This window comes from Schistocerca gregaria, chromosome 5 (genome assembly GCF_023897955.1).
Source record: "Schistocerca gregaria isolate iqSchGreg1 chromosome 5, iqSchGreg1.2, whole genome shotgun sequence".
NCBI lineage: Eukaryota > Metazoa > Arthropoda > Insecta > Orthoptera > Acrididae > Schistocerca > Schistocerca gregaria.
In genome coordinates, this window is record NC_064924.1 from 81,974,134 (window position 1) to 82,001,488 (window position 27,355).

General features: G+C 45.3%; 1 protein-coding gene across 1 annotated transcript in view; it reads right to left on the minus strand.

Annotated features, from left to right (window-relative positions):
• The window catches only part of LOC126272921 (UDP-glycosyltransferase UGT5-like), a 136,592-nt gene that overhangs the window by 18,644 nt on the left and 90,593 nt on the right, over window positions 1–27,355 (minus strand). Inside the window, exon 6 of the mRNA XM_049976209.1 lies at window positions 21,463–21,682. Within this exon, the coding sequence (XP_049832166.1) occupies window positions 21,463–21,682 (220 nt within the window). The remainder of the gene's footprint in view (window positions 1–21,462; window positions 21,683–27,355) is intronic.

Consider the following 27,355-nt stretch of genomic DNA (forward strand, 5'->3'; position numbering starts at 1 on the left):
CACCCACCCTCCAATTTCGAGATGTAAATGGGACCATCGCTCACAACAACACGGAAAACTGCAAAATACTAGCAGGCTACTTTGAGAAACTCTTGAATTGTGAACCCATGCTTGAAAAATTTGAATCCATCCCAAACAACCGTGAGAAGCCGGATTCGGAACCACCGACGACTGAAGAACTACAGAAGGTCATTTCAGAACTTAAAAACAACAAAGCGTCCGGAGAAAATCAAATACTGGCCGAACTATGGAAAACGGCTGACAAAAATGCAGTTACATCCCTAAAGTGTGTTTTCGATCAAATCTGGAAAGAAGAAAAGATCGCCACAGAATGGAAAACAGCTCTCATCCACCCTATCCACAAGAAAGGTTTGAAGACAGACCCCAACAATTACAGAGGAATATCACTGCTGGATATAACGTACAAGATTCTTTCTAAAGTCCTTTTGAACAGGGCAGAGCTGCAATTGGATCTGCAAATCGGGGAATACCAGGGAGGTTTTAGAAAGGGCAGATCATGTTCGGAATAAATACTAAATCTCTAAAACATTATGGCATACCAAAAATCAAGGGCAAAGACGTACGTAATCTCCTCCATTGATTTCAAAAAAGCATATGATTCGATTGATAGAGAATCTCTGTTGTCAGTCCTGGAAGAAATGGGTTTGGATAAGAAAACAACTAATATTATAAAAGCGACCCTTACAAATACATTTTCGAAAGTTAAATTTATGGGCGATCTATCGGAACCCTTTGAAATAAAAACGGGAGTGCGACAGGGCGATGGGCTCTAGCCGTTGCTGTTCAATTGTGCGCTTGAGAAAGTTGTCAGAGAATGGAACACAAATATTAAGAGTGGTATAAGTTTCATATCAGCGCACACTCCGCTGCAGAGTGAAAATCTCACTCTGGAAACATCCCCCAGGCTGTGGCTAAGCCATGTCTCCACAATATCCTTTCTTTCAGGAGTGCTAGTTCTGCAAGGTTCGCAGGAGAGCTTCTGTAAAGTTTGGAAGGTAGGAGACGGATACTGGCAGAAGTAAAGCTGTGAGTACCGGGCGTGAGTCGTGCTTCGGTAGCTCAGATGGTAGAGCACTTGCCCGCGAAAGGCAAAGGTCCCGAGTTTGAGTCTCGGTCGGGCACACAGTTTTAATCTGCCAGGAAGTTTCATATCAGCGCACACTCCGCTGCAGAGTGAAAATCTCACTCTGGAAACATCCCCCAGGCTGTGGCTAAGCCATGTCTCCACAATATCCTTTCTTTCAGGAGTGCTAGTTCTGCAAGGTTCGCAGGAGAGCTTCTGTAAAGTTTGGAAGGTAGGAGACGGATACTGGCAGAAGTAAAGCTGTGAGTACCGGGCGTGAGTCGTGCTTCGGTAGCTCAGATGGTAGAGCACTTGCCCGCGAAAGGCAAAGGTCCCGAGTTCGAGTCTCGGTCGGGCACACAGTTTTAATCTGCCAGGAAGTTTCATATCAGCGCACACTCCGCTGCAGAGTGAAAATCTCACTCTGGAAATTGTCAATTTGGTATAGGAGGGGAGTGAGGGGGAGGAAAGGAAGTTAAAGCTAGTTCATGTGGATGTAGGTTAGTGTAGTTATTTAGAGATGAGGAGGTTGCACACGATAAACTAGTGTGGGGAGCTGCGTCAAACCAGGTTTCGGACTGACTCTACAACAAGAACAGCTGTATAGAAAAATTTGCGTGAAACTCTGTCTGATGTACCTTAAAAAGTGGTAAATAAGATCACACCAAGGGGTGAATTTTTTAAATTTGTGGATTCATACCTATATTTCCCCAAGTCACAGTGTAGCATATAACACTTCTGTACGGTTTCAATTCCAACCCAAGTTAAAAGTAGTGTGTTCAAAGTTCAATAATGTTTCCTTTTATCCATGGTCCAACCTCGATGACATCGTGCACATTGCAGTCGTAACTGACAATATTGTAGGGTCAACAAGTAAACACATACGGATATCAACATGTAAACATATAATGATCGTGTGCTGTGGAGCCACTTGTTAAAGAATTGAGGTGTCCCTCGATAATGTTTCCATTTACCCACGGTCCAACCTCGATGACATCGTCCACACTGCAGTCGTAACTGACAATATTGTTGGGTCAAGACGTAAACACATAGGGATATCTACATGTAAACACATAATGATCATGTGCTGTGGAGCCACTTGTTCAAGAATGCACACTGAACGATGTGCTATGGAACACTTCTGTCTTCACCAGAACTGTAACGTGTTGTCAGACATAGAACAGGTCTACGCCTATAGTGCTTTAAAGAGTGAGCAAGACTCGCGTTCTCTGATGCATGGACCGCCTACAGCTTGTGGCCTACTGGTGGTATTACTGTCCTTTCACTATTTTCCACAGATATTCACAACAGTAGCACGCGAACGACTGGTAATCTTCGCCATTCTCGAGATGCTCGTTCCGAGGCGCTGGGCCGTAAGAATCTGCTCTTTGCCAGAGTCGCTTTTGTCAGTGGGTATCCCCCTTTGCAGCCCGTATCACAGCTCTGCTTATGCACTTTCCTTACTGCGTCACATGCCTGTACTACCCGAGAGGGGGTGTTCGGAAAGTAATGCCGGCCATTGTCGCAAAGATCTGTCATCAGTAGCCGGTCGGTGTGGCCGAGCGGTTCTAGGCGCTACAGTCTGGAACCGCGCTACCGCTCCGGTCGCAGGTTCGAATCCTGCCTCGGGCATGGTTGGTTGGTTGGTTGTTTTTTGGGGAAGGAGACCAGACAACGAGGTCATCGGTCTCATCGGATTAGGGAAGGACGGGGAAAAAAGTCGGCCGTGCCCTCTGAAAGGAACCATCCCGGCATTTGCCTGGATTTAGGGAAATCACGGAAAACCTAAATCTGGATGGCCGGACGCGGGATTGAACCCGAGTGCGAGTCCAGTGTCTACCACTGCTCGGGCATGAATGTGTGTGCTATCCTTAGGTTAGTTAGGTTTAAGTAGTTCTAAGTTCTAGGGTACTGATTACATCAGATGTTAAGTCCGATAGTGCTCAGAGCCATTTTTTTGTCATCAGTAACTTTAGGCCGCTATATCTCCTCCCAATGCTGCAAAATAACGGGAATAAAATATACTGACGGAAGAAAAATTGCAACACGGAGAAGGAGTTGTGCGATATAAAAGAAAGTTGGCAGGCGTCTTTTTACATAAGGAAGATGATGTCGATTCCAATTTCGCGCCAGTCGCATAAGAGTGGCGCTAAGAGTGCCACTGTGGGGATGTAAATCAGGTTTGCTTTGAATACACGCTGTAATAGTGGTGAGCGGAAGTTAGCTTTGAGGTTCGACGTAGTGAGTTAATGTTATTCACGAATGCCTCTGAGGCAAGGAATACGCCATTACCAGTACCTCCCTCATTTCGAACGAGGTCTTGTAGTAGGACAACGAGGAGCTGGATGTTCCTTCTGTGATACTGCTGAAAGACTTGGCACGACAAACAGACCGCCGTTTGAGTCTCGTACAGATTCCCGTATGGAGGACATAGTGATAGATATCCCTGGGGTTGTGAAGCAGCTGAATGGGTTGAAAATAAATAAATCGCCAGGTCCTGATGGGATTCCAATTCGGTTTTACAGAGAGTACTCTAGTGCGTTGGCTCCTTATTTAGCTTGCATTTATCGCGAATCTCTTGCCCAACGTGAAGTCCCGAGCGACTGGAAATGAGCGCAGGTGACGCCTGTATATGAGAAGGGTAGAAGGACGGATCCTCAAAATTACAGACCAATATCCTTAATATCTGCTTGTTTCAGGATTCTCGAACATATTCTCAGTTCGAATATAATGAATTTCCTTGAGACAGAGAAGTTGCTGTCGATGCATCAGCACGGCTTTAGAAAGCATCGCTTCTGCGAAACGCAACTCGCCCTTTTTTCACATGATATCTTGCGAACCATGGATGAAGAGTATCAGACGGATGCCATATCCCTTGACTTCTGGAAAGCGTTTGACTCGGTGCCCCACTGCAGACTCCTAACTAAGGTACGAGCATATGGGATTGGTTCCCAAGTATGTGAGTGACTCGAACACTTCTTATGTAATAGAACCCAGTACGTTGTCCTCGATGGTGAGTGTTCATCGGAGGTGAGGGTATCATCTGGAGTGCCCCTGGGGAGTGTGGTAGGTCCGCTGTTGTTTTCTATTAGTAGTGTAGCTCTTGACAGAGTCACGTCGATTAAATATTTGGGCGTAACATTGCAGAGCGATATGAAGTGTGGCACAAGCATGTGATGGCAGTTGTGAGGAAGGCGGATAGTCGTCTTCGGTTCATTGGTAGAATTTTGGGAAGATATGTTTCATCTGTAAAAGAGACCGCATACAAAACACTAATACGACCTACAGCTTGAGCTTTTGGGATCCCTATCGGGTCGGATTGAGGGAGGACATAGAAGCAATTCAGAGGCAAGCTGCTAGATTTGTTACTGGTAAGTTTGATCATCCCGCGAGTGTTACGGAAATGCTTCCGGAACCCGGGTGGCAGTCTCTAGAGGAAAGGAGGCGTTCTTTTCGTGAATCGCTACTGAAGAAATTTAGAGAACCAGCATTTGAGGCTGACTGCAGTACAATTTTACTGCCGACAACTTATATTTCGCGGAAAGACCACAAAGATAAGATAGATTAGGGCTCGTACAGAGGCATATCGGCAGTCATTTTTCCCTTGTTCTGTTTGGAACAGGGAGAGAAGATGCTAGTTGTGGTCCGAGGTACCCTCCGCCACGCGCCGTATGGTGGATTGCGGAGTATGTATGTAGATGCAGATGTAGATGAATACAGCCACAGCCACTGAACAACGATTGCTGGTAGCGGTGGTCACGAGAACGTACGGAGGCAAGAAGACGGGACCCCAGGCGGCCACGTGGCGTTACCGAGACGGAAGACCATCATATTTGGCGTCTGGCTCTGAACCATCATATTGCATCTGCAGCAGCAATTTCAGCAACAGTTGGAATCACAGTGACACAACGAACTGTTACAAATCGGTTACTGCAAAGTCAGCTTCGAACCAGACGCCCTGTTGCGTACAGTTCACTGACGCCAAACCACCTTCATTTGGTTCTTCAGTAGTGTCAAGTGGGACCACATTGAAGGTCAGGGTGGAGATCTGTTGTGTTATCTGGTCAAAGCTGCTATCTGCGTCGGTGCCAGTGATGGCCAGGTGTTGGTTAGAAGGAGGCCAGCAGCTGCTGGCCTGCAAACAACCTGTCCGCTTGCGAGACACTTTGGACCTACACCTGAGTTATGGTCTGGGGTGTGAATTCGTATGACAGGAGTAGCAGTCTCGTAGTTACCCGGCGCACCCTGACCTCATATCTGTACGTCGGTCTAGAGATTCCACCTGTTGTGCTGCCGTTCATGAACAGCTCTCCAGATTGTGTTTTCAAATATTGTACTGCTCGCCCACACACCGCTGTTGTAACCCAACATGCTCTACAGGTTGTCGACACGTTGGCTTGGCCTGCCCGATCACCAGATCTGTCTCCAATCGTGCACGTAAGAGACACCATTGGACGACAGCCCCAGTGTCATCCATGAACAGCATCAACCGTCCCTGTATTGATCGACCAAGTGCAATCCACATGGAACGCCATCCCACAAACTAACATCCCACACGTGTACAACACAATGCATGCACGTTTGCATGCTTGCATTCAACATTCTGGCGTTGCGACTCCTTTTCCGTTAGCGTAATTTCGGCTGGTCTCGAAACGGCTACATCCATGTCGAGCGCTACCATACAATTGCGCGCTAGTAACCTTAGCTATCGTACTATGAACCAAATGGCTCTGAGCACTATGGGACTTAACCTCTATGGTCATCAGTCCCCTAGAACTTAGAACTACTTAAACCTAACTAACCCAAGGACATCACACAACACCCAGTCATCACGAGGCAGAGAAAAACTATGAACCATTATATGGAAAGTACGAGGGCCACTCCAAAAGAAATGCAAACTATTTTTGTAAAAATACAGTTTTCATTCTGCATGTGTGAAAGTTTTACAGTGTATAGATACATCCTTCCCGCTTGTTTTCAAACTTAGTTCAACCTGTTCCCGTGAGTGGCGCCGTCACAGCATGTCTTCAAGATGGCTGCTACACTTGACGTTCGTCAGAAGCAACGTGCTGTCTTAAAATTCCTGTATTGTGAAAACGAGACAGTGGGAAACATCCACAAGAGGTTGTAAAAGGTGTATGGAGATGTTGTTGTCGATTTCAGTACAGTTAGTCGGTGGGCAAGCAGGTTACGTGATGAAAGAGGGCACGGCAATATTGAGGATTGTCCTCGTAGCGGCAGGCCTCGTACTGCACACACTCCAGACAAAGTGCAGAGAGTTAAGGAATTGGTGACTGCTGACAGACGCATCACAGTGAACGAATTGTCACGCTACGTTCCGATAGGGGAAGGAAATGTTTGCAGAATACTGAAAGTGTTGGGGTTAAAAAAGATTTGTGCCAGGTGGGTTCCCAGGATGTCGACAGTGGCTCACAAGGATACAAGAAAAACGGTATGCAGCGAACTTTTCGAACAATACGAGAATGGTGGAGATGAATTTCTTGGAATAATTGTGATAGGTGGTGAAACATTTGTCAATCATTTTTCACCAGAGATGAAGAGCCAATCAATGGAGTGGCATCATGCAAATTCACCCAAGGAAAAAAAATTCAAAACCGCAACGTCTGCTGGAAAAGTTACGGCTACGGTGTTTTTCGAAGGACTCTTGCTTGTGGACATCATGCCAAGTGGAACCACCATAAATTCTGATGCATATGTGACGACACTGAAGAAACTTCAAGCTTGACTGAGTCGTGTTCGAACATATCGGCAAAAGCAGGATATTTTGCTGTTGCACGACGATGCACGGCCACATGTTAGTCTAAAAACCATGGAAGCGATCACAAAACTCGGACGGACAACACTGAAACACCCGCCTTACAGTCCTGACCTGGCTCCATGTGACTATCATCTCTTTGGGAAACTGAAATACTCTCTTCGTGGAACAAGGTTTGAAGATGATGACTCCCTTGTGCACGCTGCCAAACAGTGGCTCCAACAGGTTGGTCCAGAATTTTTCCGTGTGGCTATACAGGCGCTGGTTCCAAGATGGCGTAAAGCAGTTGAGAGGGATGGAAATTATGCGGAGAAATAAAAATATTGTTCCTAAAGGATGTATCTGTAAAACTTTCAAACATGTAGAATAAACGATGGATTTTTTAAAAAAGAAGTGTGCATTGCTTTTGAAGTGACCCTCGTATAATTCTAGGTACGAAGTTTAGGGCAACGCAGAAATTGCACATTAGTTTTCTGGTTAATTTTGTCATCGAGGTACTACAGAATTGCTTCCCTTTGCCACTAGGCTACTTTTAGTGCAACGTTGTGTGTTTATCTGTACTGATACAAAAGTAAATGAAAAGAAAGTAGGAGATTTGCTCAGTACTGGTGCAGTACACAACCTATTACAGTCCAAAATGTACACAGAAGCCCCCCAAATTAAATAGCCTCCTTGGTCCCATTCGCAGCCCTAATCATATCCCTACAGTGTTACCATACTTCTTTCCATAGAAACCCAAAATGGTAGAAATAAAACACTTCCGATATATTAAAATCAGAGATTTCGAAACAGCTCAAATTCGATAAAAATCAAAAATGGCATTAACTTTATCACCAATGTACGTCATTCGACAGCCTTACAAATGCTTCAAGCTTAAGTCTGGAGGGGGCATGGGATTAAATTAGTGACTTTTTCGTTGTAGGGCGTGTCACCAGTGAAGTTGAATCGCTATTAGAATCCCATGACTAATACAGGTTTTGAAAGGTATTATTTATTTCTGTGACATATACTATCATTTTCTCTACAGAAGTAACCTACTTCAGTTACTCGTGTTCCACGAAAGCCATTTATCAATGGGATGCTTTCCGTAGTGCGTACTGTAATAAGTTTAGAACAAGTGTTGCAGCACGGACTTCCTGGTCTGCTTTACGTAACACAAAATTACGTAACAGAACTAGTTTACTCCAGCAGCTTGTGCATGATTACCTCTGCCCTTCTCTTGTTCTTCCCGTACTGCTTCAGGTTAGCGAGGTAATATTGTGAGTCACAAAGAGAGACCTGAATTTCGCCTTGTTAGGGTACTCTTCTTCTCAGAATCTCACGTCGTTAATTAGCGCAGCGATCCCTGCACTGACGTTCTCGGCGAAGCCCCAGTGCACACGCTTGCCGTCGTCTTCCTTCGCCATCTTGAGTGGCGTGTCACGTGACTGGCTTGGCGACGGCGTACAGCCTTCATCTTTGCGAAGATAACAAGGCAGCTATAGCAAACTAAGGCGAACACACAGCATGGCATCCCCACCGGACTGAGAGATTGCCAGCGGGGCCTTATTCCCTCACTGCATTATGCCAGAACAGAAATGCTCAAAATTTCAAAATTCAACACAGGGTATCTTTCGATCACATAACGTCATCCGACGTTTCTCCTTCCGTTGGTGGCTAACGTCAGGCGTGAAAATTTCTTCCACCACCGTGATTTTACACGGTGCCGTCACACGCCCATGTTCGTGCAATAACCTCTCACAGAAGACCGGCCGAGGATGGTACATTATTATTTACCGTATGGCTCATAACATCACAGTAAAAATTACAGAAACAACACGATTTAAAAAAAATCACATATGTATAAACAGAACAATAAATAACAGTTTGTATATAAGGACACCACCAATTGTAAATTTACACTCACAGAAGAGCAATCACAAATTCTGTGGGTCACCCTCATATGCCCTTAGTGGGCATTCCTGCACGATGTGTTTGACCGTCTGTCTCTCAGCGCCCCAGTCGCAAGCGGCCGAAGGAAGTTTACCCCGTATGTGTAAGGAGTCGGCGCATCTCCCACAGTTGTTTCTGATGAAGAGTTGACCAAACTTTGCGAGGGCAATCAAATCCTTTTGGTTTACTAAAGATGCACGGCATACTGTGGCAGTTTACTGCTGTTCTGCTCTCCCATTCCTGTTTCCATCGGTCATTTATTTTAAAGTTGGTTTGGTGCAGCGCCTGTGCGGTCTTTAGTGGAGGATGCCTAGACCGGAGTCGGTTTCCTTGGATGCCGTGAGTGTAGTGTCACCGCCAGAGACCACACTTGCTAGGTGGTAGCCTTTAAATCGGCCGCGGTCCGTTAGTATACGTCGGATCCGCGTGTCGCCAACATCAGTGATTGCAGACCGAGCGCAGCCACAAGGCAGGTCTAGTCTAGAGAGACTCCCTAGCACTCGCCCCAGTTGTACAGCCGACTTTGCTAGCGATGGTTCACTGACTACATATGCTATCATTTGCAGAGACAACAGTTTAGTATAGCCTTCAGCTACGTCATTTGCTACGACCTAGCAAGGCGCCATATTCAGTTACTATTCTGAACAGATAATATTGTGAAATCATGTACCGTCAAGAGCGACGTTCATCATTAATGGATTACAGTTAAGTATCAAACTAATTACGTCCGCTTTCTGAATTCTCATTCCTTCTCATGTTCCAAACCTCGCGACAGTATAGTTCTTCCCTCCTCACGCCAGCCTGCGTGAGCTAAAACGCGTGCATTTCGGCCTCCACTCGTAACACGGTGTTGGCTCTTCTGCTAACACAAAAGTGAGTATCTTCATGGATTTTTAATTGAGGATGGTACATCAAGCGTATCGGTGAGGCCGGCCGGGGCGGCCGGCCGTTTCCAGGCGCTACGGTCTGGAACCGTGAGACTACTACGGTCGCGGGTTCGAATCCTGCCTCGGGCATGGATGTGTGTGATGTCCTTAGGTTAGTTAGGTTTAAGTAGTTCTAAGTTCTAGGGGACTGATGACCACAGCAGTTGAGTCCCATAGTGCTCAGAGCCATTTGAGCCGTATCGGTGGGACGCGAGAAACAGTGCACACGTTGTCGTATTACGGAAATGGAGCGATTTATATGAAGTCCGAAAAGACATGATCATTGGTTTTCAAGTCAAGAGTGAAAGCTTTTCTGGAACGAGTAAGTTTGTAAACTGTCGCGTGTCACCATGGTTGCAGCATATTGTGCATGGTAAAATGGCGCTACGCAAAACTGGAGGCTAGACAACTGTGGTGCGGCATGGACCATAAACGAGAGGGGTGAACGATGGCTGCAGAAATGCCTACAGACGAGTATACGCGCAACTGTTGAGCAACTGACCACCCAGAAGAACAAAAGCGCTACCAACAGCGTCTCCTCAGCGATCGTTTAGCGAACGTCGCATATGGGCCTCTGCAACAAATGCCTGGTTCAAACATACATGCTGCAGACCAATCACGTTGTATGCTCCATTGGACTGAAACGAAAACATCCTGAAAAAATAGTCGGAAGGGTCCAGGCCAGATGAGGTAGCATTATGGTCTGGGGAATCTTTATGTGCCAATCCCTAGGAGACACAAGTATAAATCTATCCTTTGGGACTATGTCCACCACTACATGTAATTTGCTTTTCCTTAGCATGATGGGATCTACCAGTAGGGCAACACAATGCGTCACACAGTTCACACTGCAGAGTGCACACAGAATAAACGGCTGGTAGGTGCGCGGTCGTCAGGACACACATGGGGAGAGCTATAACAGTGGGGGTTGCTGGCAGGCGCTGTAGGGGACATGGAGAGTGCCGTAGGGAAAATGCAGAGCTCTGCAGGAGAAGAAACATTCTCAACTGAAATCCACACTCACATTTTTGTAAATACTAGGCGGAGCTCATCCATGCCTACATATGCATGGTGACAATATGAAAAGAACTATTGTCACTTCTGCTTTGGTTATTATCTGAAGATAATTCTGGTTAAAATGCACATAAAACAGAAATTTATTTTCGCCTGGCTTTTTAACCATTTCTAACTTACGGAGAAGTGTGATGAATGGCGAATTTTGAGTAAAACCCACATTTCTCTTGTCGCCAAAACACATCGGATTCTACACAATGTCACCTCACTAACATGTTGTGCAGACGAAGCTGTGAGAGAATTTTGAGACAGAGGTTTATTAATTTAATTGAGGAACTGGGGAAAAGTAAGGTCAACAGGTTATGAAACAGCTTACCCTCAGTATAAAAATAAACGTGTAATGTCTTCACTTACGTTATTCCAAAGCCCACAGCATTCATCGTTTCACCAATTATCGACGGCCCATAAAAATTACATTCTGTCATCGAAAACGTCTGTAGTTAGTGTAATAACACAGTAGATATTATGAAGTTTTGCGTAATAACCATATGTCTAAACAATCTCTTCTCTATGTGCTATCACCGAGCACAAACAAGTGAGAAGGACACAATGTTGATTTTATTATTAAATTCCGCTTACACAATCAGTTCAATATGAGCAACAGAGATGTCGACGAGACGCTGTACAACACCAGAAACGCACCTGATGGCCAAAATTGAAATTAATTTTTCCCAGAGTAAATTTGTTCCGCATTATTGCATCAGCATATCTTCGAAGTTTCGCTGTCATACAATAATTACAGCCCGCATTGGTCCTTTATGAGTAGCTGCACTTCAATTATAGCCACATGGCAGTAGGAATAGCAGATGGCAGGCTAAAATTCATTGGGAGAATCTTAAAGGAAATGTGATTCATTCCATGAAAGAAGTGCCTTGCAAAACGTTCGTTCGACTGATTCTTGGCTATTGCTCATCAACGTGGGACTGTTGTTGCATTGGATTAATAAGAGGGCTAGAGAAGATCTAACAAAGGGCGGCGCGTTTCTTCACGGGGAGCATTTATGGATATGCTCAACAAGCTGCAGTGGCAGACAATAGAAAGGCGTTGAGCATCACGTAAAAATTTGCTGTTGAAATTATGGAGCGTAGGTTCCATGAAGAGCTGCGCAACATATTACATCTTACAGAATGCGCCTCGTGAGATGAGCACGACGAATAAACCAGAGAAATCAGATGTCATCCGGAAGTTTACTGACAATTATTCCTTCACCGCACCGTTCGTGACTTGAGCAGGAAAGGAAGGATAAGACAGTGGTACGAGGAGAGCCCTTCGCCACATACCGTAAGCTGCTGTGCGGATTGTAGAGGTAGGCGTAAATTTAACAATGTCCACCACAGAGGTTTCTAGTGATGCAGTAATAATGTGAATTTTCGAATGCTGAATATTGGATGAATCTGTAATCTATTAATTATTTAGTACAAGTTCCATTTTTAAGTGGGTATTACACCAAGATCCGCGACGATTGAAACACATCTAGTACGGCTGGCATCTGGAAGTAAGAAGATTTAGCAAACACATTATCGGCGCTAGGAAATGAATGTGCACTAGACGGCAACAGCGCCAGAATGCACAGAAGCGGATACTAGGAGTGTGCGTTCTGTTGGTTATTGTGGTCAACAGTTTGATCGGGCTTTCGTATCAGAGCTTTTGCACATTTTTCCATGGGAAGCTTTTCAAAAATGCTATAATGAAATAAATGGAGTGTTTTTGCTGTCAGTCTTTCTTTTTATGGATTGCAGTTGCGAAAAGCATTCTTCCTACTTGATTGCTTAGTGTTATAGAAACAGAATGCAACGAAGAAGGCTCAAGCGTCCAGGCATATAGCGGGGAAAGCTCTCTGTATGATGCTCACCATCCGCCGGATCATAATACGGAACCTACACAGTCGCTTAGTTCTGAGTAAAACTGAATGTAACTTTACCTGTACGATTTCCGATGTGTATACGTAGCGTCTTAATTGAGGGAGGTTTTGATTCGACTGTATTTTTTGCTCATTCCAGATTGCAACAACTGGCAATCGTCAGCTAGAGAATCCGATCATAAACTACACTCATGCTCATAAATTAAGGATAATTGCAGAATGTGGTGCCACACAACGTGGCACTACACAAAACTGGCGCTAATAGCATAGGTACATAGGGAGCACACACGACACAGATCTGTAAGTCCACGGTATTCGTGATAGGTTGAGAAAACCGCCCCGAAACACATGTGCTACAAAACGCCACTGCGCATGTACCCCGATACGTACCGGTATATGATCACCATGCAGACGTACACAGGCCGCACAACATGTTCGCATACTCTGGATCAGGTGGTCGAACAGCTGCTAGGGTACAGACTCCCATTCTTGCACCAGTGCCTGTCGGAACTCTTGAAGTGTCATAGAGGTTTGAATACGTGCAGCGATACGTCGACCGCGAGCATCCCAGACGTGCTAATTGGGGTTTAGGTCTGGAGAACAGGCAGGCCATTCCATTCGCCTGATATCTTCTGTTTCTCCGCGATGGTAGCTCGGTGGGGCCGTGCGTTATCATTCATCAGGAGGAAGGTAGGACTCATTGCATCCCTGAAAAGGAGGACATACTGGTGCAAAATTACGTCCCGATACACCTAACCTGTAACAGTTCCTCTGTCAAAGACATGCAGAGGTGGACGTGCACCAATCATAATCCCATCGCACACCAAACCACGACCTCCATACAGGTCCCTTTCAAGAACATTAAGGAGTTGGTATCTGGTTCCTGGTTCACGCCAGATGAAAACCCGGCGAGAATCACTGTTCAGACTATACCTGGACTCGACCGTGAACATAACCTGGGACCACTGTTCCAATGACCATGTACTGTGTTCTTGACACCAGGCTTTACGGGCTCTCCTGTGACCAGGGGACAGTGGAATGCACCTTGCAGGCCTCCAGGAGAATAGACCACATCAGTTCAGTCGTCTGTAGACTGTGTGTCTGGAGGCAACTGTTCCAGTGGCTGCGGTAAGGTCCCGAGCAAGACTTCCTACAGTACTCCGTGGCCGTCTGCGGGCACTGATGGTGAGATATCGGTCTTTTGTGGTGTCCGTACTGTAGCGCCTGGACACGTTTCCTGTCTGTTGGGATCGTTGCAATAATCTTGAGATCACACTTTGTGGCACACGGAGGGCCTGTGCTTGGACCTGCTGTGTATGACCAGCCTCCAGTTGCCCTAGTATTCTACGCCTCAAAACGTAATCGATGCGTGTTTTTTTATCTATATTCAACACACAGTGACCCTAGCACGTATGAAAACGTCTGCACACTTACTCGCTGCACTGTACTCTGAGAGGCACCAACACACCTCTGCGTATGTGGACTGCTGCCAGCGCCACCGTGCGACGACCGCAGGTCGAATGCACCGCATGGCCATACCCCGAGGTGATTTAAACTCGCAAACCGCCCACCAGAGCGTTGTTTCACCATGTATCGGCATTATCCTTAATTTATGAGCATGAGTGTATATAAACAAATAGTTTAATTCCAACTTGCGCCTAGGTGAAATTGCTTCCCATATTACTGTGTCACTTGAGCAATTTCCTTCCTGTATCGTAGATAGCAGCTTGCCGAAACTAGCCAAGTCCGTTTTCACGAAGTTACGACTCTCCTGTGGAACTTCGGGCCTCAGTCCCTTCATTAATAGGGAATGTATCTGCCTGCGTTCGTCCCTTCTTCTCAATCACAGTCGAACACAAGTACATCTGGTTTCTCGTCGCGTCGTCGTTCTGCCCTTCTCTTAACGAGTACGGCCCTGTCTGGGCAACAGCTACAGAAATACTACCACCTCAATGTGTAAAATGCTGTACAAACGTAAACTTTCATAAAAATATGCTTGTACTAGGTAGTGTCATCACATAAAACGAACAGTTGAACGCATTATTCTGTATAGTAATACCGAGATAGCAACGTAAGAGGAAAACTGTTACTTACAAGGGAAACTCCTCCCTCGGATTCCTTCCCTCAGATTTAGTGGTAAGATGGGCCAGTGGATAGTCCGCTCGAAACTGAACACAGAAAAAGCACGAAAACAGGAAGAAGATGTACTGGACTGTGAAGAAAGAAACAAAATAGAAATAGTAAACGGCCCAAGTTCAAGATGTGCAACACCAAGCAAATTTGCACAGCCACGGCGTTGTTGTTATGTGGTCGTAGGAGCAGAGGGAGGAGGAGGGGTTCGTGTTCAAATCTCCTTCGCACCATATATTTCTTTTCCACAAAACTGTCCGTCCGGTCATTGATGTGTCTGTGTCGTGGTGTAACTTCCGTTTGCAACAGTGAAGTGTAAGGAAGGGAACTCCAGACATAAGATCCTTCTATTTATTCTACGGAAGTACCACGTGTTGTAACTCTCGCGTTAAGTTTAGGAAGTTTTAACTCTTGAATTCATTTGTCGTAACGTGGTTCACACCGTTTATTTGTTGTTTTCATTTCTGTGAGAGGTCTATGCGGCACCTCGTCTGCTCTCACTGTTCATCACATTTACTTGTGACGGTAATACGTTCTTACCACATGACTCATGCTCTATAACCAATGTATGTTTTGTTATGTTAACCGGGGACCTAGAAACGACGGAGAGGCTCCGTCCCCGCCGCAGCCGCAGTGGCCCGCAACCCCACGACGACTACCGCACTCCACTTCACCCCTCCGCCACCCCACACCGAACCAGGGTTATTGTGCGGTTCGGCCCCCGGTCGACTCACACCAGACGAGTGTAACCCCTATCTTTGCCTGGTAGAGTAATGGTGGTGTACGCGTACGTGGAGAACTTGTTTCCGCAGCAATCGCCGACATAGTGTAGCTGAGGCGGAATAAGGGGAACGAGCCCGCATTTGCCGAGGCAGGTGGAAAACCGCCTAAAAACCATCCACAGACTGGCCGGCTTGCGGGACCTCGACTCAAATCCGCCGGGTGGATTCGTGCCGGGGACCGGCGCTCCTTCCCGCCCGGAAAGCCGTGCGTTAGACCGCACGGCCAACCGGGCGGGCTGATGACCAATGTATAGCATGTCAATTGCGAAGACTACAGAAAGAGAACAGACACGTCAATGACCGGACGGAAAGCTCATAATTTTGTGAATTAGAAATGTATGGCGCGAAGGAGATATGAACACGGATCTCCATCTTTACAGCACAACCACGACGCCGTTTACTCGGAACGTTGCTTCTTTTTTCACAGTTCAGTAAACCTCCTTCGTCTTTTCATGCTTGATCTTGGTTTCCGTTTTTGACGGGCAATGAACTGGGCCATTTTGCACTAAATACTTGGGGGTGGAGGTGGGGGGGGGGGGTGCGTGGGTGAGATTGGGAGTTTCCCTTGATAGTAAATAAGATCCTCGATCTCTCAGAACTATTCAGTATGACTGAACTATGATTTCACCTTCCCATCATCGACTTTCGCTTCTTGAACACCCCACGTGTATCGTGGTATCGTGTAACCAGCCGATGTGTTCAAACTCTGTAGTTCCGAACGCGTCCGCTTGAGGTGCTGTCGGCACACGGACCGTGCTGTCGAACGTTAACGTTGAGCGTGCCAAGTTCAACGTGCTGCTGAACGCTCAGTATACACGTGTATCGTGGTATCGTGTAACCAGCCGATGTGTTCAAACTCTGTAGTTCCGAACGCGTCCGCTTGAGGTGCTGTCGGCACACGGACCGTGCTGTCGAACGTTAACGTTGAGCGTGCCAAGTTCAACGTGCTGCTGAACGCTCAGGAACGATGCGACTTGTGCATACGGTACGTGGGCTCCAACGTGGTAAACGCGATCTCAACGCACTCCAGCGGCAGTTGAGGCATTTTTCTAGTTCGTAAATCACACTGTTTACTCAACGGGGGCGCGTAAAATTCCCACGTTATCTCTAGTAAAACACACATTTCCTCCATCGTCCACGAAAAGGAAAGTACCATGTCCAATCAATAAGGGCACAGGCTTATAAAAGTTCCATTACAAACAGTGTGGTACAAATTTGGGACATTTCTTCGCAAAAGATAAACATTATTTCATCATTCCCACCTTTTAGTAAAACCCCAAGGTCAGTCTTACTTGATCACTGTTCCTACCCAGTAGTAGAATCTTTGCTACATGTGTATTACACAGCGTTAAAGAAAAAGGAGCAAAGTATCTTTATACAAGTAGCGCAATCTGTCCTGTTGATTAAGCCAATTGAACAAAGTCTCCCCTCAAACTTATATTTACATAACATCAAATATTATAGTATATACTTATATTAAACTAATAATAAAGTATCGGAACCTAATAAAAACGCGAATGTTAGGAAAAAAATTTGGAAGTGTCAAGACGCGAACCACCGCCCTAAAAGACACTGCAGTATAGGACAGTGATGCTACTCGTTACGCTTCTTTTTTCTAATCTTATTATATTCGGTTTCGTTCGTTATATCTGCCCGTGGCGGACGTCGCAAGACACCCATTTCAGTTCATGGTTGATTCATTAACTCAGTTTCATTACTACAGAGGGTAGCTTACCCTCTGACCGAGGACACTGAGTTACCATGTCGGCTTGTTAAACCAACACAGACCTAGTAATTAAACATATTATATTACCCCTTGCTCAAAACCTTAAGCGTAGATATGTTACTAATTGAAATTTAATTATAACAAATTTAATTGTAACAAATTTTGGGTGGATCTTCAGTGTGTCGCTGCCTTCAAATAGTCTACTCTCATAATACGCAAGTTACGATAATTCTTTTGCCACGAATATCATGTTTCTCCTTATTTTATTGGAACGAATCACACAGTTAACAACGGGTTTTCGAGTGATTCTCAATTTGCTGGTGCTCAGAAACGGCATATATACATATAGGCTTGAAATGAATGCGAAGATGGCGCCTCACAACTCTGTACTGAAGGGAGACGGCGTGCGTGTGACGTAGGTGGCGTTGAGCCATCTCATTGGTCAACGCTGAGACGCACGCTCAGAATATCTGACATGCCAGATATTGCTCTGCACGTACGGAAAGACTCCAGAATGTGCTATTCCACGCTATGACGTCAGAAACTCGGCACGCAAACGCTCAACGTTCGGATGCACAGTCCGTGTGCCGCCGGCTTTACACGCGTTGACTTTTCAAAGACAAGCCGACAAGTCTGGTCCCTACTGCGTAAACCTGGAGGCGCAAACCCACCTGATCATAAAAAGGACGAAATATCCCCCATAGTTTCTGCGTCTAGAGCCCCACGAGATAGAAAGCATACAACAAAGGTGAAGAAGGACTTAAAATCATTAAAAAGGACCTGTGCAATGGGCTCAGAATTTTCATCAGATATTCGTATCGAGGAGGTTACCAATGCCCTGAAGAAGGTTAAACCAGGCAAAGCTCCGGGTTTCGATGGTATCCACCCTGAGTTCCCCATACATGTCGGAGCCTACACAAAACAATGGCTGGCTAAGTTCTTTACGGACATTCTCCAAGTGGGTAACATTCCTCCCTCACTTAAACGAGCAAAGATGATCGCAGTCCTGAAACCTGGTAAACCAGACGATAGACCAGAGAGTTACCGCCCCATTGCCCTTCTCAGTATCGTCTATAAATTACTAGAAAGACTGCTCCTCAACAGAATAGGCCAAACTATACAAAAAAAAAAATCCCTATCGAACAAGCAGGATTCCGTCCGTATAGCTGCTGTACAGATCAAGTCCATCACTGACAACATATATAGAGGCGGGGTTGCAGAAGAAACATAAAGTAGCTGCAGCATTCACAGACCTAACAGCAGCCAATGATACAGTTTGGAAACAGGGACTCATGTACAAATTAATCTGTGCCGTCCCCTGCAAGAAGATAACCAACCTCACTGACGATATGTTGTCAAATAGAACCTTCCATGTAATAATGGGGAATGAGAGAAGTAAACAGATGAAACTCAATAATGGACTCCCACAAGGCTCTCTCCTTGCGCCCCTTCTTTTCAGCCTTTACATCGCTGACATGCCTGCAACCAGATCGCACAAATTTGATTAAGATGACGACTGGGCTCTGGCAACAGCCCACAGAAACATAGAAACTGCCGAAGATATCCTTACGAGTGACCTAAGGATTCTCAGTGAGTACTTTAGAAAATGGAGGCTACAACCTAGTGCTGCAAAGACGGAAGTATCTGCCTTCCATTTGAACAACAAAATGACCAACAGAGAACTACATGTATATCTAGACGGGAAAAAACTAAATCACAACAAACACCCAAAGTACCTTGGGGTTACCCTAGATAGGGCACTAACATTCGAAGAACACCTGACGAAAACTGCAGCGAAACTTGAAACACGCAACAACATATTGCAGAAGCTCTGTGGCACCACTTGGGGCTCCACAGCATCTACCTTATGAACATCTGCACTTGGCGTGGTGTATCCAGTGGCAGAATACTGTGCCCCAGTGTGGCTCAACAGCAAACATACACACATGGTAGATAGCCAACTTAATGCAACAATGCGTATTACATCAGGCACAATCAGGGCAACTCCTACAGTGTGGCTGCCAGTTCTCAGTAACATAGCCCCTCCTAACCTGCGATACTCACGACATCCAAGAAAACCGACTCCAGTCTAGGCATCCTCCACTAAAGACCGCACAGGTGCTGCACCAAACCAACTTTAAAATTGTGGTGTGCTTACTGTAAGACCTTCGGTACACACACCGTCAGATTATTTGACTTGTCGCACTAACGAAGTAGGCGAGTGTCAGCAATATGTCTCGTGGTCTTATCGTGGCTTGTTTATCTTTTGCCGTTAGGTCATACCATAGAAATGCCACTAGCACGCTTAGAGTAGCAGATTGACGGTGACCAACTTTAAACAGAGCTTCATTAATTTTCACACACATTTATTAAAATAATAAAAAGCATGGAATTACTTAACTTGAATCTGGATGCTATTTACAATTGACAATCTGAAGTTCCTTTGGTCTTGGTACGTTAATCTTATTCTCACATATCTCTGATACTTGACAAAGTGTCTATACATTTCTCTTCATGGCTATGTATAGGAATATGATAATCTTATTAGGCGCACACTGAAACTTGACTATAGACTGACAGACAAATGCAGACTGGTCTGTACATTCGTTATAATACCTCTCGCGTTCAGGTATCACTGCGCGAGTGTGATGCGCGAGGAGAAAAGGTTCTACGTTAGCAGCAATCTCATTGGCTGCGATACATATTAATACGCGGATCGGCGGAAGCAGAATTTGGTCCGTCTTTATGGCAGCGCCATCTCGTAGTGCGGAGACGGACGAGCGCTGCGCCTGCGCTGTTGTGCTTAGCGGGGCGCGCTCTAGTGAGAAAGTTGTGTATGCGCTGGCTACGCGAAACTATGTACACAACAAAAATAAATGACCGATGGAAAGAGGAATGGGAGAGCAGAGCAGCAGTAAACTGCCACAGTATAAAAGGATTTGATTGCCCTCGCAAAGTTTGGTCAACTGTGGATCGCATCAGAACCAACTGTGGGGGATGCGCCGACTCCTAACACAGATGGGGTAAACTCCCTTCGGCTGCTTGCGACTGTGGCGCTCAGAGACAGACGGTGAAACACATCGTGCAGGAATGCCTACTAAGGGCATATGAGGGTGACCCAGTGCAATCACGTCATCAACACAGATTTTCTGTGAACGTTTGGGCAGGCATTGTTGGTGATGTCTTGATTGGGCTCCATGTTCTTCCACCTACGCTCAATGGAGCCGTTATCATGATTTTATACGGGATGATCTACCTGTGCTGCTAGGACAGGTGCCTTTACAAGTGCGACACAACATGTGTTTCATGCACGATGGAGCTCCTGCACATTTCAGTCGAAGTGTTCGTATGCTTCTCAACAACAGATTCGATGACCGATGGATTGGTAGAGGCGGACCAATTCCATGGTCTCCACGCTCTCCTGACCTCAACCCTCTTGACTTTCATTTATGGCGGCATTTGAAAGCTCTTGTCTACGCAACCCGGTACCAAATGTAGACTCTTCGTGCTCGTATTGTGGACGGCTGTGATACAATACGCCATTCTCCAGGGCTGCATCAGCGAATCAGGGATTCAATGCGACGGAGGGTGGATGCATGTATCCTCGGTAACGGAGGACATTTTGAACATTCCCTGTAACAAAGCGTTTGAAGTCACGCTGGTACGTTCTGTTGCTGTGTGTTTCCATTCCATGATTAATGTGATTTGAAGAGAAGTAATAAAATAAGCTCTAACATGGAAAGTAAGCGTTTCCGCACACATGTCCACATAACATATTTTCTTTCTTTGTGTGTGAGGAATGTTTTCTGAAAGTTTGGCCGTACCTTTTTGTAATACCCTGTATTATCTAAGCTGGACGTTTGTTTGTGATTGCTCTTCTGTGAGTGTAAATTTACAATTGGTGGTGTCATTCTATACAAACTGTTATTTATTGCTCTGTTTATACATATGTGATTCTTTTTTTAAATCATGTTGTTTCCGTAATTTTTTACTGTGATGTTATTAGCCATACGCTAAATAAATAAAATTTACAAGCGCAACTGCAAGCGACCGTGGCCGTATACTCTTCGGGGGCCAACACAAAGATGGACTGTTCTTCAGAAACGCAGCAGACGTGCATTACCGCACTGTCAACCGTAAGCGGTCAGCAGCCGTCCGCGCGCTGACGTACCTGGCATCGTTGAGCAGCGCGTCCAGGGCGCTGCTGAACGTGTCGTGCGTGAGGTCCTGGTGCTCCAGCAGCAGGCCGGTGCCCCTTCTGGCCGCCCTCACCGCATTGGCCACCTGGTCGCCGCCGAACGGGATGGCCAGCACAGGTACGGCGGCCATCGTCGTCTCCACCATGCTCATCTGACCGGCGTGAGTGATGAAAACACGCGTGTTAGGGTGATCTGGAACACAGGGGCAGCACACCGCTGGTCAGTTGTTGTCACTTTCGCTTCACTTGTTTCATTATGAACAACACTGTAAAGTCACTTTTGTCTTAATAATGTGAAAAGTATTTAAACAGACAAACTCTGGGAGGTTGTAGGGGACATCAAAACAAATATGTTTCCCTAATGTCAATTTTTCCTATGAGACAACACATTAACACAACCCAATTTCAATTACAGTAGATTTTCAAAAATGCCTCCATTTACACGTAAACAAAGGTTACACTGTCGGATCATGTTCTGTCTGACACGGGCAAAAACCCCAAGAGTATCCTGAATTGTTCCTGCTGCTGCTACTATCCGGGCAACCAGATCCTCTTCTGATGCAACAGGAGTTGCGTAAACAAGGTTTCGCCATCTTTAACCACACAAAAAAGTCCTGAGGGAACATATCTGGGGATCGAGCAGCCCATGGGACTGGACCACCTCTGCCAGTCCACGTTTCTGGGAACCGTCGGTCCACGAATCGACGCACACAACGTCTGAAATGTGCCGGCGCGCCGTCATGTTGGAACCACATGCGTTGTCTTGTAGGGAGCGGGACGTCTTCCAGCAATTCTGACAATGCTCTGGCGAGAAAATCGTATTAGTGCCTGCCATTTAATGGCGTATGTATCGGATACGGACCAATTAAACAGTCCCCAACAACACCGATCCACACATTAACGAAGAACCGCACTTGATGAGCGCTAGTAACTGTGGCATGAAGGTTATCCTCACTCCAAACATGCGAATTGTGCATGTTGAAGACTCCATCACGCACGAACGTTGCTTCATCGGTAAACAACAAAGAGGATGGAATTGTAGGATACATTTAACACTGTTCCAGGTCCCACTGCGAAAACTGTGCTCTGGGTGGATAATCAACTGGTTCCAGGTTGTGGACACGCTGTAAGTGAAATGGACGTAACAATTGTTCTCGAAGGACTGTTCTTACATTCGTCTGATTCGTCCCCATGTTATGTGCAATTGCACGAGTGCTGATTGAAGGATCCCGCTCCACATGCTTCAATACAGTTTCTTCAAATTGCAGCGTTCTTACCATGCGACGGCGTCCCTGTCCAGGTAAACCGCTAAATGAGCTGGTCTCACGCAGACGTTGGTGCACAGCAGCAAAGGTCGTATACGGCGATTAGGATATTGTTGTTGATAAACCCGCTGTGCGGCTCGTCCGTTGTGGTGCGCTACGTAGTACGCACCGACCATATCAGTGTACTCACTCCACGTGTATCGCTCCATTAGTAAACAGAGACAATGCACTAGTACACTGGTGAACAGCAGTTGCCTACAACTGAAGAAAGTAATATGGCCTCGAACAACTGAAGATCGTAATGCGGCCTCTAACAACTGAAGAGCGTAATACGGCCTCCACCGGTTTAAATAATCCCAATAGGAAAAATGGCATTAGGGAAAAATATTTGTTTTGATGTCCCCTACAACCTCCCAGAGTTTGTCGGTTTAAATACTTCTCACCCTGTATGTCTGTTTGGAGAAAGAGGGAAAGGTTGATTTTTGATTGACATTTTTATTTTAAGTCGTAACTGGTACCTGAATTTTGGTTGCTGCCCTCCTTGAATGATCAGCTTCTGCACGAGTTGGTGACGTATTACAATTTGGAGGAAGTTATTGGTCTTTAAGGTTTAAAATACGACTCTGTTAGTTACTTGGCCGTATTGCGGATAGCTTTGATCCCAAGTTTTCGAAGCTTTTCATACCTAAGGGACCACTGTTGTAAGTAAATAAGAACAAACAGCAATCTGCTTTTCGTGAGAACAAACTTCCTTCAAACTACACGTCCTGCTACATGAAAATTGGTCAGAGTAGTTTAGCACCATACTATCGTACAAGAAAATAATCCAATTACTGTAATTGCCGCGCGGCGTTAGCCGAGCGGTCTGAGAAGCTGCAGTCATGGACTGTGCGGCTGGTCCCGGCGGAGGTTCGAGTCCTCCCTCGGGCATGGGTGTGTGTGTTTGTCCTTACGATAATTTAGGATAAGTAGTGTGTAAGCTTAGGGACTGATGACCTTAGCAGTAAAGTGCCATAAGATTTCACACACATTATATTTTTAATTACTGTAATTAAGAAATTAAAAGAGGTTGTAACTTATTGAATGAAAACTATAGTGAATGCATTTCTTTTCCTGTGCTTGAGTGAACTTTGCGCACTTACAATTCTGTGGATTGATAGACGGCAATGACAATGAAGTTCACCTCCTTTTCAAAAAAAAGATATTTCTATTCCTCACTTCCAGAAAATTTGTATACATACTATACTCGGTTTTATCACAACAATATCAATTTTCATTAAATGTAACAATGCGTTCTGAGCGACGGCCTAGCAACACGTCCTCTTTCCACAAAATACAGATTAACAGTCCTCTTTTTTTTAAATAAATCTTTTTTTTATTATTTTGAGGCCATACTCAAAGATTCACAACTAATGTCGTTGCGGGGATTGCGTGCTAAAGAGTTTGTTGCTGTCCAGCTGCGCTTCACTTCAAGTGCTTTTTGAATCACATTTACATTTACGGTATCTGCATACATTACTGAGCTTCTCGGAATAAAATCAGGCACAAATGAGTTAAAATGAAATAAAAAAAACAGTGAGGCACACATAACATTACAATACGCAACGAGCGACAAGTCTTGCGGCGAGCCGGGTTGCTCTCTCACCATCCTTTAAACAATCTGTCCACCTACCTCGACAGGCTTCAGGGTGTCTGTCTCTTCACTCTGCGATGGTGGATATTGGTTTGGCCGACAAAAGCAGCGTTGACAAAATACGACTAAATACCAACCACGCAAAGGCCACATAACTCCAGTCCATGGGCAGCGCCGGCCAATGTGGGCGAGCGGTTCTAGGCGATGCAGTCCGGAACCGCGCTGCTGCTGCGGTCGCAGGTTCGAATCCTGCCTCGGAAATGGATGTGTGTGACGTCCTTAGTTAGTTTTAAGTAGTTCTAAGTTAAGGGACTGATGACCTCAGATGTTAAGTCCCATAGTGCTTAAGGGCTATTTGAACCATGGGCAGCAGATGGAAGTCAGTTAAACTATCGGGTGATCGGGATTGTAGTATGACTCGTTTGAAAAATGTCTAAAATTTCCTTTTAGTTAGTTTGTTGTCTCTAAAACAAGAAAAATGGCTATCAAGTCCGTATTTAATATCCCGACGCTAATTATGGAATGTTACTGACTGTCTAACAAGTCCAGACCCAAAAGCAGACAGAAGGTATGCAGTCCGACGCGATATTTTAAACGTCCTAAACAGTCACTGACCCACGTGTATCTACGACTTAACAGAGTCCGTCGTTCAGCAGTCTTCTTATACAGAAGAGCTGACCATAGTGTCTCGTAATCTCCACGAAACACGCCACGTGCAGTTTATGTACGACATGAAATCTTCCCAAGCCAATACCCCCTAAATTAAGCCACTCACAAAGCTTAAACTTCCAGAAAATACTCAACATTGTAGTCGCTCTTCATTAACTACGCGAGAACTGATCAAAAGCTTGGATTTCTTCATTTTGGTACAAATTTGATCAGCGCGATTTAACATAGGTGTCTACCAGAAGACGGCTCCAGAACGACTATTTCGACTCATAGTTCATAGTCAAACGCGCGGGAAACGCTGAATTCCTGTTGGCCATTATGTTAAGCACCCCATCTGATAATCTCGATCACTTCTTTATTCGCAATATTTCTAATGTTTGCTACTCAGATTATCACATGTAATGTAGACTACAAATCTGGAAATTCCGAAACTAAATAAAATTTAATGAAAACAAAATACGATTACTATTAAATTTAATATTCAACGCCTCTTCTGCCTGCCTTTCACAAAATCAAGCTCACTCGGACATACATCACAATTCCCCTATTACACAACAAATTTCTCACGATTGCATTTACACAGCTTTGATAAAATATCCATTCTCACTTCACGTATATCCTCACGTATATCCTCTCACTCTCTCCAAAACACTCACACAACCAAACCACAACGAAATAATAATTTTCCAATATACTGTTAACTACGTCATAAATCTGTGGCAATGAAACTAAAGAAAATTCTAGAAAATTAGATTTCATGAACATATCCTATTTGTTGTAGTTTCAATTGATAATATTGGTGAATACATTACAGTCGGCCGCTGTGGCCGAGCGGTTCTAGGCGCTTCAGTCCGGAACCGCGCTACTGCAGGTTCGAATTCTGCCTTGGGTATGGATGTCCTTAGGTTAGTTGAGTTTAAGCAGTTCGAAGTCTAGAGGACTGATGACCTCCGATGTTAAGTCCCATAGTGCTTGGAGCCATTTAAATACATTACAGAACCTAACTCGGTTTTACAATGCCAGCATGGTTATTATGTGTTTCAGGTAAGAATTTATATCTCCGAAAGAACTGAAGTTATTAATTTGAAATTTTAGCCGTTTAGTTAATTTATCCATAGATTTTGGTACACTAAGTACGAAAAAGAGCGATTAACAGTTTATGAAACTTCTTCAGATTCATGAGGACTATGTGTCACGTATTGCACGCAACGTAGGCAAGTATACCGCTCGCCAAGGCCCATTAGCCAGCGTCAGATATGAAAGCGTGAGAACCGACATCTCCTCTCCTCCCGGCTCCAGAGCAATGCAAAGTGACAACTCGAAATAATTAGCTACGTTACAGTCTGGTTGTTTTATGCTAAACTCATCAGCTTCAATAATCAATATCTGAAATATCGCGAATCGTAAACTGGTGGAGAAATGACAGCATCAAGCAGTTTCGAATAAACTACAATTAAGTAAGTTATGGCTGAGGCCATCTTTATGTTCTGTCACAATGGTAGTAACCTTACACCGCAGTCACGGCTCAGGGCAATGGAGTTACGAACTAACAGTTTACGGAGTGGAACCGGAGGTAAGCTGTCTTTCGTTGTTTTGTTTAGAGAAGTCAAGCCACCTGTAGAGTTTCAGGTCTGCGACTGAAAAACAAAAAGCACATTTGGTAATGTTTGTTTATCCAACATACACTATCTGATCAAAAGTATGAGGACACCTGCACTATATGATCAAAGCTATCCGAACACATGGCTCAAAATGACTCACAAAAAAAAAAGTGTGTGAAATCGTATGGGACTTAACTGCTAAGGTCATCAGTCCCTAAGCTTACACACAACTTAACCTAAATTATCCCAAGGACAAACACACACTCATGCCCGAGGGAGGACTCGAACCTCAGCCGCACAGCCTATGACTGCAGCGCCAAGACCGCTCGGCTAATCCCGCGCCGCATGACTTACAAGTTCGTGGCGCCCTCCATCAGTAACGCTTGAATTCAGTATGGTGTTGTCCCCCGCTTAGCCTTGATGGCAGCTTCCACTCTCGCAGGCATATGTTTAATCATGTGCTTGAAGGTTGCTTGAGGAATGGCAGCCCACTCTTCACGGAGTGCTGCACTGAGGAGAGGTATCGATGTCGGTCGGTCAGGCCTGGCATGACGTCGGCATTCCAAAACATCCCAAAGGTGTTCTATAGGATCCAGGTCAGGACTCTCTGCAGGCCAGTCCATTACAGAAATGTAATTGTCGTAGGAGTCTCCGCAGGCCAGACCATTACAGAGAAGTTATTGTCGCGTAACCACTCC